Genomic DNA, 13,685 nt, shown 5'->3' with positions numbered 1-13,685 from the left:
CCCCGCGCATGCGCCCCGCGCGCCTCGCCCTTCCCGCCATGCTGCCGCTGCCGCCGCGCCTCCGCCTGCTCCTCCGTGAGGGGCTCCCGCCGCCCCCTCAGGCTCCCCCATCCCCGCCTGCTCCTCGCCCAATGCCGCCCTTCACCTTCACCCCCCGCCGCCTCCAGCTCGGCCCGCAGCACCCGCTGCTGGAGGTGAGGCGGGGCCGCGAGGGGGCCGCTGTTACTGCGGGGCAGGAGGGTTCGCGCTGCGCCCCGAGCCCTGCCCGCCCCACAGACAGCGCCGCTCTCTGCTCCTCTCCAGGATGGGGACGTGCACAGGCACCTCTACCTGCAGGGCGTCCTCACCAGCCTCGAGGAGGTGGCCGAGAGGCCCAAGTAAGTGAGGCGGGCTCGGAGTCTGCCCGTCATGGCATCAAGGAATGGTTTGGGTTGGAAAATCATCTCATTCCTCCCCCCTGCCGTGGGCACGGACATCTTCATCTACCCCAGGCTGCTCCGAGCCCTGTCCAGCCCGGCCTTGGGCACTTGCAGGGATCCCCACAGCTTCTCTGGGTTCCTGCAGCTTGTCCAAGCGGGAAGGCCAAGCCTGGGGGAGAATCTTGGTCTTGCTGTCGTATTTAAAAGCCAGGAAGTACTTTGAGTATAGTGTGAGGTTCACCTTTGGATGTCTCATATAAAAGCACTGGCCTAGCAGGACTGTGCTGGATAACTGAGCTGTGATCCACAACTGCAACTTTTAGCCCAGACAGCTAATTTATTAATTAATGGCTTGTTTGTCCTTCAACAGGAGCACGATCTAGATGATCCTGGAGCCATAATGGTTAATAAGTTTCCAATGGCAAATAAGTTTCCATCTGCCAGCGCCATCACGATCTTTGTTCATTGCACCTGGCATTTAATATTAAATATTAGTCACAAAAACATGCCACAAGTGTTGTGGCTGCAGGTGTGGGCCTGGTGGAAGCTGTCCCTTCCCATGGCAAGGGGCTGAAATCAGATGAGCTTTGTGATCCAATCCAAGATAAAGGCATCTAGAGGGGACGTTTGCAGCTGAAAATAAGGTTCTAATTTAGTTTAAAGTCATTATTTCCCTGCGGGGCTCTGATTTAGCTTAAAGCCCTGATTTCCCTGCAGGGCTCTAATTTAACTCAAAGCCCTGATTTCTCTGCAGGGCTCTGATTTAGCTTAAAGCCCTGATTTCCCTGCAGGGCTCTAATTTAGCTTAAAGCCCTGATTTCCCTGCAGGGCTCTGATTTAACTTAAAGCCCTGATTTCCCTGCAGGGCTCTAATTTAACTCAAAGCCCTGATTTCCCTGCAGGGCTCTGATTTAGCTTAAAGCCCTGATTTCTCTGCAGGGCTCTAATTTAACTGAAATCCTGATTTCCCTGCAGGGTGTCTGAGTTCAGCTGCCACATCTCTGGCTGCAGCCAGGTGTTTGACACGCTGGAGGGCTATGAGCACCACTACAACACCCTGCACAGGAATGTCTGCTCCTTCTGCAAGCGCTGCTTCCCCTCTGGGAACCTCCTGGACATCCACATCTTGGAGTGGCACGACTCCCTCTTCCAGATAATGGCTGAAAAGCAAAATATGGTGAGCTGCCATGCCCAGCCCTTGCCTGGTGGTTGGTGTGTGGTTGGTTTTTTCCCAGTTATGTGGTTTTTTTTTTTCCCTTTCTCCTCCCTGCTTTGCAGTACCAGTGTCTGGTGGAGGGCTGCACGGAGAAGTTCAGGAGCAGCAAGGACAGGAAGGATCACTTGGTGACTGTGCACCTGTATCCTGCTGACTTTCGGTTTGACAGGCCCAAGAAGGTGAAAAGGTAACTGCAGAACTTTCCTCTTGAGGGAATTGGGGTTGTCCAGCTCTGAGGTGACCCCACTGTGGCCTCAGGGAGCTACAGGAAACATGGAGAGACTCTTTACAAGGCATGGGGTGCCAGGAAAACAGGGAATGGCTTCCCATTCCCAGAGGGCAGGGAGAGATGGGATATTGGGAAGGAATCCATCCCAGATGGACTTGTTTCCTCATGAACTACCTTTGATTTCCTTGGCTCTGGGCCCACTGGCAGCTCCTGAGCCAGGATGTAAAATTTGATCTCTGCAGTGGCTCCAAGCACACAAACTCTCCTGTGGAGCAGGGCAGCAGCGTGCCCATGGATGTGAGCGTGGAGATGGCAGAGCAATCCCAAGGGAATGCCATGGAAACAGGGCCTGAGGAGAGCATGGAGATCTCCCAGCCTGCAGCCAGCCCCAGCCCCTCACTGCCAGAGAAACGGTTCTACAAATCCAGGTCAGTACTCTGGCCTCAGGGCAAGGGGGCTGGAACCACTCCAGCTCCTCAGCCCTCTGCAGCATGGCTTGGGCTGCTCTGTGCTGAGGATGAACCAGGCAGGAATTCCAGGTGTGCTTCCAAAGGCGTTTTTGAAAGGAGGAGGTGGAAGGAAGAGCAGGCTGTGAGGGCTGTGTCTTTCCAGCTGATCTCTTCCCAAGGTATTGCAGGTTGCTGCTTCTGCCCTCCTGCTCCTCATTCTCAACCACTGCAGGAATTCCAGGTGTGCTTCCAAAGGCATTTTTGAGAGAAGGAAGGAAGAGCAGGGCATGGATATGCTGTGGGAGCTGTGTTTATCTGCCCTCTCTTCCCAAGGTATTGCAGGATGCTGCTTCTGCTCTCCTGCTTCTCATTCTCAACCACTGCAAGAATCCCACGTGTGCTTCCAAAGCCATTTTTGAAAGGAGGAGGTGGAAGGAAGAGCAGGCTGTGTTTGCCCAGCTGATCTCTTCCCAAGGTGTTGCAGGTTGCTGCTTCTGCTCTCATTATCAACCACTGCAGCTGCCCAGGTGTTACATTTGGTAACACACCTTGTTGTGAAGAGGCCTCCAGGACAGGAATGTGCAGAGTACCCAGGAAATCCAACCAGTATTTCATTAATTCTTTAAATCATGTGGTGATTTACATGTCCTGCTTCTCCCATACCTTGCTTTTCCCACTCTGGGAGCTTAAAATGCCCCACAGATCATTCAGCATCCCAGTGAGCCTGTGAGGGCTGGATCCTCACGTGGAATAAAGGCTGTCTCCCTTTCCAGGATCCCATCCACAATTTGTTTTGGACAAGGTGCCACCCGAGGATTTAAAGGACCACGGAAAAAAGTCTGAAGGTCAGTGCAGCAGCTTTGTGCAAGATGAGCCAGTGCCACCAGGGATATTTCCAGTTCCCACTCTGGAATAAACCAGCCAAACCAATTAAAGCTCTGCCAGCATTTGGGCACGTGTTCCTGATGTCAAACATCACCCAACTGAGTTAAGAATCCTCAGGATTTGAGGAAGAGGAACCCAGAACGTGTGGTGAGGTGTTAAGGAAACTGTCCTGCAGCTGAGGCTGCACAGGATTTTATTTGTTCCCTCTTGGGGGTAAAAAAAATGGAATCAAGAAGTTACAAGATGACCAGGTGACTGTATGGAAGTTGGAATAACTGAGAAAAGAAAATGGGGGAAAAAAACCCATTGGTCCTCAGTTCTGACTTCCTCCACCTCACTGAAGTCTCCTCTGCACCCCAGCACCTGCTCTCAAAGGTCTGTCTGGGCCAGGAGAAGCATTTTCACAGAGAGTTGAAATAAAGTGACTTCCAAGCAGGTGAATAAATAAAAGGAATTTTTACAAAATTGCTTCATAGTGAATTTAAGTACTGTTTTGAAGCCCAGGCAGAGTCAGATTTTATGGAATGAACCTCCCTCCCTTTGCTGCAAATGCTGCCAAAGTCAGGTTGGGATGGAGGTTGTTTTCCTTCTCACCTTTCCCTTTGTAATCTCATCCTCCTGGAAAAAAACTGGAAACTCACTGGTGAATCCTGACACTCAATAATTTTGCATAAGGAAAAAAAAAAAAAAAAAAAAGAGGTTTCTGGAACAAGTTTCTGGAACAATGTTTATCCAAGAAGCTTAGGATCTATAATTGCAATTTTTTTCCCTTCCCCCTCCCTGTGAGGAATAGAAGATCAAAGGGGCTTTGAAAAATCCTTGCAAATGGGAGCAGGGAATGATGTTTACGGAGATGTAGGAGATTTCCCAGTGAGTTTTAAAAAGCTTTGCTCTGTTTAGAACTCATCCAACCCTAATCCCTGCTCCGTGGGCTCTGCAGAGGGCTGTCTCCAGCAGGCAAAGCCTGCAGCCACACAGCTGCCCAGGGACATCTCCCAGCAGGGACCAAAGATCACTTCCAACGCTAAAGCCCTGAAGGAGGCTCTTTCCCCACACTGGGATAGCTGGGAAGGGGAAACAGGCCTTGGCATGTGATGGTGCAAAGGTCAGGCAGCAGCCCAGCCTCCTCTTCCTCACTGTGTTAGGAGTTCTGACCTTGGAATTCCTTTTTCCCAGGCTCCCTGAGAGCCTGTCCTTGCTGCTGGGAGACAAATTGAAGTTTCTGATTGTCTCCTAGGCACCAGCTTTTCCCAGAGTCCAACAAAGTATTTCCCAGCTGGTCACTGGCTGTCAAAAATCCTTATTTCAAGCCAAAACTTGAATTTCCCATCTCTCCAGAAATCGTGCACTGGCAGGAGGACACGGAGCTGCCTGGAGAGCCCAGGGGTGCACGGGGTGCCGTGTCCATGAGCAGCGGGACCTGGATCGAATCGGGGCCGGGAGGGACACGGGATGGGCGGCAGCGGCACCTGGATCCTCCCGGGGACAGGAGGGACACGGGATGGGCGAGAGCAGGACCTGGAGCCACCCGGGGACAGGAGGGACACGGGATGGGCGGCAGCGGCACCTGGATCCTCCCGGGGACAGGAGGGACACGGGATGGGCGGGATGTGGAGCCACCAGGGACAGGAGGGACACGGGATGGGCGGGATGTGGAGCCACCAGGGACAGGAGGGACACGGGATGGGCGGGAGCAGGACCTGGATCCATTCAGGGACAGGAGGGACACGGGATGGGCGGCAGCGGGACCTGGAGCCACACAGGGACAGGAGGGACACGGGATGGGCGGCAGCGGGATTGGGATCCATTCAGGGACAGGAGGGACACGGGATGGGCGGCAGCGGGACCTGGATCCACCCGGGGACAGGAGGGACACGGGATGGGCGGCAGCGGGACCTGGATCCACCCGGGACAGGAGGGACACGGGATGGGCGGGAGCAGCACCTGGATCCACCCAGTGCCAGCAGGCTGCCACGGGGCGGGCAAAGTGCGAGGCAGGTGTGACAAAAGGCAGCCACGGACAGGTAGGTCTGTGCCAGCCCGGTGGGCACGGGGGGTGCTGGGGTCAGGGAGGAGCTGTGTCCACGGGAACAGGGTGTGTCACGGCTTGTGCCACCATTCTCTGCCATCCCTCTCTTCTCCACCCGAGGACCATGGGGCTCCGCAGTGTGACCATCCTGCTGGGCACGGCCCTGCTCCTGCTGGCACCGGGCAACACCCAGGTGAGCCCTGCCTCCCCTGCCCTCCCGCTGTCCCCTCTGCTGAGGGCACCCACGTGTGACCCGTGTCCCCCCTCGGGACCCCCTTGTCTTCCCACAGGCTCTGAGCAGCTCCTGGTGGAAGGACCTGGCCACAGTGCAGGATTTGGCTGAGGAAAGGTAAGGGGTGCTCACATCTGGCTTGCCAAAACCAATAATGGGAAAGTGTTTCAGGAGGGAATCAACTGTTGCTTTGTGCCCTCCTTGTTGCTTTGTGCCCCCCAAAATTAAGGGAGTCCCAGCTCCATCTCCCTCCCCGAATTATGCAAACTCTCTGAGCACCCAGCTGGTTTCTCTATTCCTTTTGTGAAACAAGTATTTAAGTTTGCACCCTGAGATCCTAACTGGTGCTTCATGGGGTGTGGGCAACCTAACCAGAGTCCCTGCACTCCACTGTGGTGGGACTCTTCTGGCACAGGGGGGTATTTGGCAACCTCTCCTTGATTTTGTTCTCTCTTCCAGCATCCTGGGTGTGGGAACACCAGAGGAGGGTGAACCAGGTATAAAGGTCTTCTCCAGCAGTGCCTGGGCTCAGAGGGGCCCACCCCAAGGCCAGGCAAGACCAGAAGAGGATGGTGACCACCTGTACCAGCCCCAAGATGATGCCAGGGAGGCCCGTGTGCCATTCTGGATGCCGGTCCCAGAGGTGCAGAATGGCCCGGAGGAGGATCGTGACCACCTGTACCACCCCCAGGACAATGCCAGGGAGGTCAATGCCCGTGTGCCATTCCGGATGCCAGCCCCAAAGGTGCAGAATGGCCCAGAGGAAGATCTTGACTACATCCACCATGGCTGAGTGGAGATGTGCCTGGGCTGTGAGATGAGGGGTGGGAGCTGCCCCTGGGGTTTCCTGGAGAAATTTGTCCCTTCCTACTGAGCCTTGAGCCTCACCAATAAACCCATTCCCCTCTCCACATCCTGGTGGGCTCCTCATTACTGGCAGAAACCTGCTGGGGCCCCCAAATGTGCAGGAACTCCCTCAGGGTTACCCCAAGGCGCCCGGCAGGGCGAGGATGATGCCCTAGGACAGGAGACTCAGCCCATCATCCCAGTTCAGGTGAGGCTGAGGCAAACTCAGCACATTGGTTGTGCCCCAGAAGGTGCCACAGGCTGGGGAACACCCAGCCCTTTGCTCCACGAGGCTGCTCATGCCCAGCCCATCATGGAGAGCAGTGAGGGAGCGTAGGGGGCCTCAGTGAACCCCAACATTTCCCAGCCAAGGCAGGACCTCGCAGCAAGGATGCCCCGTGTCCCAGCAGCACCTAGAAAACCCTTTAATAGCGAAGGCCGAGGCGGTCCCCACTGCTGGCTGTCACCCCGAGCATGGCTCGCCGACGGGTCCCGGTCCCCTGGGCGGGGTAAGGCGGGGGTGGACGGGCTGCAGGAGGCCGTGGGGACCTGCACCACCCCAGGGACCTGCAGCTGCCGGGCTCAGCTGTCGGTGAACTTGGCCTTGCGCTTCTCCACGAATGCCGTCATCCCCTCCTCGCGGTCACTCTGGGACAAGCAGAGAGGTGAGGTGACAGTGAGCCTCAGGGGGGGCTGCAGTGACCCTGTTGTCCCTCATGCCACGAGGGATGCCTGTTATCCCTCATCCCCCTACTCACGGTGGCAAAGGTGGCGTAGAAGAGACGCTTCTCTGTCCTGTTCCCCTCTGTCAGCGTCGTTTCGAAGGCTGAAAGCAAGGGAGAAGTTGGGGAGACCCCTCAGCCTGGCCCTGCAGCCCCCCCCAGGGGGTTCCCAGTCGGCCCCCAGCCCCTACCAGCATTGACTGACTCCTTTGCCATGGCAGCCACCAGCTTGGAGTTCCTGGCGATCTTCTCAGCGCAGGCAATGGCTGCGTCCAGCAGCTTGTCCACAGGGTAGACCTTGCTGACCAGACCTAGAATGGGCAGTGGCACATGGGGGGATGGCTCTCTGCCAGACCCCTGCAGTGCCAGGGCTGTCCCACAGCTCTACCTGCCTCCTTGGCCTCCTGTGCTGAAATCTGGTCCCCGGTGAGCACCATCTCCATTGCCAGCGACTTCCCCACTGCCCTGGTCAGCCTCTGCGTGCCGCCAGCACCTGGGGCATCGAGGGAAAGGAGGGGTTCAGAGAGGGCTCCCACCCCAGCTGGGATGGAAGCCCCTGGCAGGTGCTGCTGCTCACCTGGGATGGTTCCCAGCAGGATTTCGGGTTGCCCAAACTGCGCCTTCTCCCCGGCGTAGATGATGTCGCACATCATGGCCAGCTCACAGCCGCCTCCCAGCTGGCATGGGGAGGCACAGATGGGTCAGGGGGTGCCAGGGTGGGGACAGGGGGTGCAGGGAGGTGTGGGGGGCACTCACGGCGTAGCCATTGACGGCGGCGATGACGGGTTTGCGGACCGTGGCGACCCTGTCCCAGCCGGCCAGGAAGCCACCGCGGTAGCACTGCTGGAAGGTTTTTTTCTGCATCTCCTTGATGTCTGCACCAGCTGCAAAAGGAAGCGCAGTGGGACTCCAATCCCCTCCAAAACTCTGGGGTGAGCAGAGGCCACGGTCCTACCTGCGAATGCTTTCTGGCTGCCGGTGAGGACGATGGCTCCCACGTTCGGGTCGCACTCCATGGCCTCCAGGGCCCGCCCCAGCTCCGCCATCAGTCCGTCGCAGAGCGCATTGAGCGCCTGCGGCCGGTTCAGCTGGATCAGCCCCACATTCTTCATTGCCCCCGTCTTCTGCACCAGCAGGTACCGGAATGGAGGCCCTGGCCGCCACAGCAGTACTGCCCCGTTAGCCACCGGCTGCCGGGCACCGGGCGGGCCCCGGCCGCCCCCGCCAACCGTCACCCCAGGCTATTTAAAGGCGACCTTGGTGGCGGCGGTCACCGGCAGCCGGCGGGACGGGCTCGGAGGAGCTCCCAGTGCCACCCTAGCCCGCGAAGATGAAGCCCCGTGACCACTCTGTGCTGGGACCCAGTGCTGGTACCGGGTGCACGGTCCAGCGGCCCCGGTGCCCGGTGCCTGGCCGCAGTGCCGGTGCCCTGGCATGCAGCACCGCTGCCCATACATGGCGCAGGGCCCCGGTGCCCGGTGATGGGCTCTGGAGCGCAGCTGCGGAACCACGTGCAACTCGCTGGGCACAGGCCCGGTGCCGGGACCGTACCTTGCGCTAGGTCCCGGTGCCCGGTGCTGTGGCCCCGGTGCACAGCCTAGAGACTTGGTGCCCGGCGCTGGGACCGCACACGGAGTAGGGACGCGGTGTCCGCTGCCATGGCCTAGTGCACAGCCCAGGGACCACGAGCAGGTCGATGGGCACTGCCCGGGGCTACGACCGTGCCCGGTGCAGGGACCCGGTGCCCTGCGCCGAGCACAGGGCTGGGCCAAGCCCACCCCCCCCGCGGTGCCCCCCCGGTGTCCCGGTGCTCACCGTCACTGCAGCCCCGAGCGCCGCAGGGGGCGCGGAGCGGCGGCGGGAGGCGCGCTCGGGGCAGCGCAGTGGCGGCGGCGGCAGCGGGCCGCAGGAGCGCTCGCAGCGCGGCGGCCATGGCGGAGCGCGGAGCGAGCCCCGCCCCTCCCGCCGCCGCCCATTGGTGCAGCCGGCCCCGCCCCGCCAGGCGCCGTTCCCATTGGCCGAGGCGGGGCGAGGGGCGGGGCCGGGCCCCCCGGGCCGTGAGAGGGGGCGCGGGGCCGCCCCGAGCGGGGGTCCCGCCGTGCTGCCCGCGGGGCTCGGCGGGCCGGGGCGGCGGCGTGCGCGGGGCTTAGGGGCGGGGAACGGGGAGGGAAGGGGAAAGGGTGAGGAGGGGGGATTCCCCCGCCGCCCCCCGCGCGGGGAGTGGGGAGGAGTGCGGGGGGCGCGGCGGGAGCGCGGCAGCGGGAGCGCGGCCAGGGAGGAGTGGAGAGGAGCGGAACGAGCCGGCGACATCCCCGGGTCCGGTGAGCCCCGCGGCTGGGGAGGGAGGGGAGGGCGTGTGAGTGCGCCCTGCGGCGGCGTGTGTGCGAAGCCGGGGAAACGCGTGGGTGCGAGCGTGTGCGGGAGCGCCATCCCCACGGCTGTGCGGAGCGTCACCCGCGGGGTTCTGCGGAGCGCAGAGCGTGTGCGAGTGTGTGCAGGAGCATCACCCACAGGGGCGTGCGGGATCGTGCGTGTGCGGGAGCATCACCCACAGGGGCGTGCGGGATCGTGCGTGTGCGGGAGCATCATCCCCAGGGGCGTGCGGGAGCGAGCGTGTGCAGGAGCATCATCCGCAGGGGTGGGGGGAGCGCGTTTATGCAACGCGGGGTGGTGCGTGTGCCGTGACACACGCGTGCGCGGCCGCAGCACACGCCACACGCGCAGCGGGACGCGGCGGTGCGAGGTCCCCGGCCCCGGCCGGGCGCGGCTGAGCGGCGGGGCTCTCCCTCCCTCCCTGCGGCAGGTGCGGGATGCGGCGGAGCGCGGCGGCGTGCTGGGCGCTGGTGCTGCTGGCCGCCACTTTCTGCGACACGGTGGCCGGCAAGGGTGGGCGCGGCGGTGCCCGCGGGGCTGCCCGCGGCGCGGCGCGGGGGGCGGCCCGCAGCCGGCCGAGGGCGGCCGTGCCCCGGTACGGCTCGGCCGGGGCGGCCCTGCGCGTGGCTGGGGCGGCGGCGGCGGGAGCGGCGGCCGGCGTGGCGGCGGGGGCGGCCCTGCGCCGGGCCCGGCTCTCCGGTGAGCTGCAAGCGGGAGACGGCGTCGAGTACCGCGACGGCAACTGGACGGCGGCCGCCAGCGCCTGGACCTCCGCCGCGCCGGCCGCCGGGAGCCCGCCGAGCCGGGCGCTGCCCTGGCTCTGCCCGCTGGCCGCCCTCCTCCGCCGCTGATGGATTTCGGGGGACCTGACTGTGCCCGGTGCACCCAGGACGCCGCGAGGACCGGCCGCCCCCCACGGGGCTGAGCTCCACGCCCCGGGCGAGCAGCGGCTCCCGGGGATACGGCCACCCACCGCCGGCGGGGCAGGACCCCCGCGGAAGACTCTCCACCGCCACCACCCCTGCACACCGAGCCCAACCCCGCCGGCTCGGGCACCCCTCCGCACCGCGCCCCTGTCCGTGGCCTCGCCGTGTCTGGAGGCCGAGGAGGCGGCAATAAAATTGGGCAAAAGCAAATGTGGCTGGATGCGGGGCGAGGGGCGGGACCCTGGGATGGCCAGAGCTCGGCCCCTGCCCACACAGGCTTTTATTTCGGGATGGAGGCTCCAAAGCAAGCCAAACCCAGAGAGGAAACAGCTCCCTGGCGAGGAAGCAGCTCCCTGGCGGCTTCCAGGTGCCAGCCGGAGGCACCAGCCCTGCCCCAGGCTCTCCATGGGAGCATCACAACAGCGACACCACAGGGCATCCTGTCCCTGCGGCATCTTGCCCAAAATCAGGGACAGCCCTGGCAGAGCCGCTTCAGTCACACCCCACGGCTCCCTGCTGAGGTGTCCCCAGCTCCAAGGGGCACCAGGGTGTCCCCAGTCCCCACGGCTGCCGGCAGTGCCTGTCCATGACAGGTCTCAGTCCAGTGTCACCCTGCCCAGGCGTCCTGCTCGGAAGTCCCGCAGGAACTCGTAGGCAGCAGCTGAGTAGTTGAGCATCATCATGTTGACATTCCCTGGAGGTGGCAGCAGATACAGGAGTGTCAGTGCAGCCTGGCGCTGCCCTGGGATCCCCAAAACTCCCAAGCACCCCGGATCACCCACCTGTGCCTGTGAGCACCTTCACCTTCTGCGTGCGGCCCTGGCTGAGGGCCACGTGCTTGAGCAGGGGCTCGATGTGGTCGCAGGGCTGGCCCAGCCCGTAGTGCTGCACGTACCTGCCAGAGGACATGGCTCACACCCCCAAAACTCCCTGGGCAGGGCATCTCCCTCACCCATGGCATCTCCATCACCCTCTTGGCACCCTTCCCTGCTGGCTCACCTGAACTGCTGCTGCTTGTTCAGGGTGTACAGCAGGTAGTCGGCCATGACGTCCTCCCCCACCAGGTGGTCACGGATGGCTCCTGGAAAAGAGGGTCGAGCCCCAGCTTCCCTCAGCCCTGCCTAGCCCTGGCCAACCCTCCTTCCAGCCCTCACTCACAGGGGGTGTGAGCAGCAGTGTGACCCCAGCCTCACCACAGAGTGCCAGCTTCATGCCCGTCTCCACATCCCCCAGCCGGGGGGGCAGCACGCCGGGGGTGTCCACCAGGTACATCCGGGGCTTCTCACACACCTGGCACGGGCAGGCAGGGCTGCTAATTAGCACCACAGGGCTAACGAGCAAGGCACTGAGCTTGAGTTAAGCTCTTGCTGAAAAGGGGGCCTGAGCAACCCCTCAGTGAGCCTGGAGCTTTCCTGGATGCAGGGACGGTACCTGGATCCTGGACAGCACTGCCTTGGTGATCCCTGGCTCTCCTCCCACCGCAGTGGCTTTGCCTGGGGGCACAGACACAGTCAGGGACACGGTGGCACTGTGCCCAGCTGCCCCCCGAGCCCTGGCACCGTGCAGGAATACCCTTCTTGAGGTGCAGCCTCCGCAGGGAGTTGATGAGCGAGGACTTGCCCACGTTGGGCACGCCGATCACCAGGATGTTGTGCTCGGAGCTCTGCCAGCCAGGGAGACACGGGCAAGGAGCAGCTGGTTACCAACCACCCCCTGCAGCAGCAGGGAAATATCCCAGGGTTTGCCCTGCCAGGCACTTGTGGCACAGGAGGGAGCAGCCTCATCCCTTGGCTGGAGAGGGGGTGACCCTTCCCTCTGCTCTGCACTGGGGCAGCCTCACCTCCTGCCTTGGGGGCACCACAATATAAAAGAGATGTAAAGCTGTCAGGGAGTGTCCAAAGGAGCAGAGCACACTGATGTCAGATCTCCCCAAGGGCTGCAGCTCCTCCCCAGAGCAGCTCCCATCTCTGCTCTCTGGGACAGGGACAGGACCAGGGAATGGCTGGAGCTGTGCCAGACTGGAGATCAGGGCAAGGTTCTTCCCCTAGAGGGTGCTGGGCACTGCCCAGGCTCTCATGGCCCTGAGGCTGCCAGAGCTCCAGGAGAGCTTGGACACTGCTCCAGGGATGCCCAGGGTGGGGTTGTTGGGGTGTGTGTGGGGCCAGGAGCTGGACTGGATGGTCTTTGTGGGTCCCTTCCAACCCAGGATGTTCTGTGCCCCCGTGCATGTGCCTCACCTCGGCCCTGTGGTAGCGTGGGCCATCGGCCACCAGCCTGGCAACCATGGGGACAACCTGCAGAGGGACAGGGCTGTCACTCTGTGCCCTGGCTGGCAGCAGCCACTTGCTTGGTGACACTGTGCCAGCGGCATGTGCACAATGGTGGCTGAGCAGAGGACTCAAGGAAAGGGAAGGGGGAAAGGGAGCAGCCAGCTGGAGCACCGAGGGCTCTCCCTGGAACTCACCAGGGAGCAGGGCTGGGCTGCTGCCCCATTACCTTCTTGACATTGACATCACGCTGGCAGTCAGTGAACACTACGTGCGAGCATCCCTGCTGCCTGAGCTGCTCCAAAACCTCCTGCAGGGGACGGGACGAGGCACTGCTGTCACCCACCTGTGACACTGCCATAGTCACCCACCCTGCCCTGCCCCGGCGCTCACCGGCTGCCGGCGGGGATCCGCCAGATCCACCTTGTTCAGCACCAGGACGTGAGGGCGGATGCCCAGCGCCTCCTGCAGCGCGGGGTTCCGGCCCGACAGCGGAATGTGCCTGCGCTAAGGACAGTGACCGCAAGAGAGTAGCGGGAGGGGATGGAGAGGAGGCGGAGAGGGACAGGGGTGGTGCGGAGGGACAAGGGACAGGGTTGTCCGGCAGCTGTGCAGGATATCCGAGCGTCGTGCACCTCCACCAGGCAGTCGGCGCGGCGCAGCGCCAGGCGCATCTGCCGCAGGCCTGCAGCGCACAGCACAGCGCGGGGTGAGCGCTCGGCGGGGAGGCCGAGGAGCCCGACCCGCCGCGCTGCCGCCGCTCACCTTTGGCCATGTGCCGCGGGAACCACGAGGCCACATCGCGGCCGCCGAACTCGAAGCGCTCCCGGAACGCTCCCGGCGCCGTCCCCGCCGCCCTCAGCGCTGCCCACACCCGCATGGCTGCGCCGCGTCACTTCCGCCGCGACCGGAAACCGCCTCAGTGACAGCCATGGCGGAGCCGCCGCCGCCACCGCCACCACCGGGGCCTCAGGGGGGTCCGGCCGCGCCCCCCGGCGGCACGGGGAGTGCCGGGACCCGCGGGGGGCACAGCGTACCCCCTGCAGGCCCCGGAGCGCCCCCCGGCACTCCCTGTACCGCCGTGCCTGAGCC

The 13,685-nt window shown here is 62.4% G+C and overlaps 5 protein-coding genes across 5 annotated transcripts; 3 read left to right on the top strand and 2 right to left on the bottom strand.

Moving 5' to 3' along the window:
• Window positions 1–29: 29 nt before the first annotated feature.
• On the top strand, window positions 30–3,887 carry ZNF511 (zinc finger protein 511). Its single transcript, XM_059477115.1, has 6 exons — window positions 30–194; window positions 304–377; window positions 1,395–1,596; window positions 1,698–1,822; window positions 2,107–2,292; window positions 3,087–3,887. Exons 1-6 carry the CDS (start codon window positions 39–41, stop codon window positions 3,154–3,156), a joined length of 813 nt encoding a protein of 270 aa, XP_059333098.1. The 5' UTR covers window positions 30–38; the 3' UTR covers window positions 3,157–3,887.
• Window positions 3,888–5,079: 1,192 nt separating this feature from the next.
• PRAP1 (proline rich acidic protein 1) lies at window positions 5,080–6,315 on the top strand. Its single transcript, XM_059477554.1, has 3 exons — window positions 5,080–5,420; window positions 5,518–5,576; window positions 5,919–6,315. The coding sequence occupies exons 1-3, from the start codon at window positions 5,352–5,354 to the stop codon at window positions 6,250–6,252; spliced, it is 462 nt and encodes a 153-aa protein (XP_059333537.1). The 5' UTR covers window positions 5,080–5,351; the 3' UTR covers window positions 6,253–6,315.
• Window positions 6,316–6,706: 391 nt separating this feature from the next.
• ECHS1 (enoyl-CoA hydratase, short chain 1) lies at window positions 6,707–8,983 on the bottom strand. The gene is made up of 8 exons (XM_059477136.1): window positions 8,843–8,983; window positions 7,983–8,180; window positions 7,784–7,911; window positions 7,605–7,704; window positions 7,416–7,520; window positions 7,219–7,338; window positions 7,064–7,131; window positions 6,707–6,953 (listed from the first exon to the last, which is right to left on the bottom strand). The coding sequence occupies exons 1-8, from the start codon at window positions 8,958–8,960 to the stop codon at window positions 6,888–6,890; spliced, it is 903 nt and encodes a 300-aa protein (XP_059333119.1). The 5' UTR covers window positions 8,961–8,983; the 3' UTR covers window positions 6,707–6,887.
• A 257-nt stretch (window positions 8,984–9,240) lies between these two features.
• On the top strand, window positions 9,241–10,536 carry SPRN (shadow of prion protein). The gene is made up of 2 exons (XM_059477157.1): window positions 9,241–9,348; window positions 9,831–10,536. The coding sequence occupies exon 2, from the start codon at window positions 9,838–9,840 to the stop codon at window positions 10,249–10,251; it is 414 nt and encodes a 137-aa protein (XP_059333140.1). The 5' UTR covers window positions 9,241–9,348; window positions 9,831–9,837; the 3' UTR covers window positions 10,252–10,536.
• On the bottom strand, window positions 10,537–13,473 carry MTG1 (mitochondrial ribosome associated GTPase 1). Its single transcript, XM_059477156.1, has 11 exons — window positions 13,359–13,473; window positions 13,214–13,278; window positions 12,987–13,091; window positions 12,823–12,903; window positions 12,564–12,620; window positions 11,899–11,989; window positions 11,758–11,819; window positions 11,520–11,616; window positions 11,326–11,407; window positions 11,109–11,221; window positions 10,537–11,020 (listed from the first exon to the last, which is right to left on the bottom strand). The coding sequence occupies exons 1-11, from the start codon at window positions 13,471–13,473 to the stop codon at window positions 10,923–10,925; spliced, it is 966 nt and encodes a 321-aa protein (XP_059333139.1). The 3' UTR covers window positions 10,537–10,922.
• Between the last annotated feature and the right edge of the window lie 212 nt (window positions 13,474–13,685).

This window comes from Ammospiza nelsoni, chromosome 8, assembly GCF_027579445.1.
Source record: "Ammospiza nelsoni isolate bAmmNel1 chromosome 8, bAmmNel1.pri, whole genome shotgun sequence".
Lineage (NCBI taxonomy): Eukaryota > Metazoa > Chordata > Aves > Passeriformes > Passerellidae > Ammospiza > Ammospiza nelsoni.
Note: the sequence above shows the minus strand (reverse complement) of the source record. Positions and strands in the feature narration are given on the sequence as shown.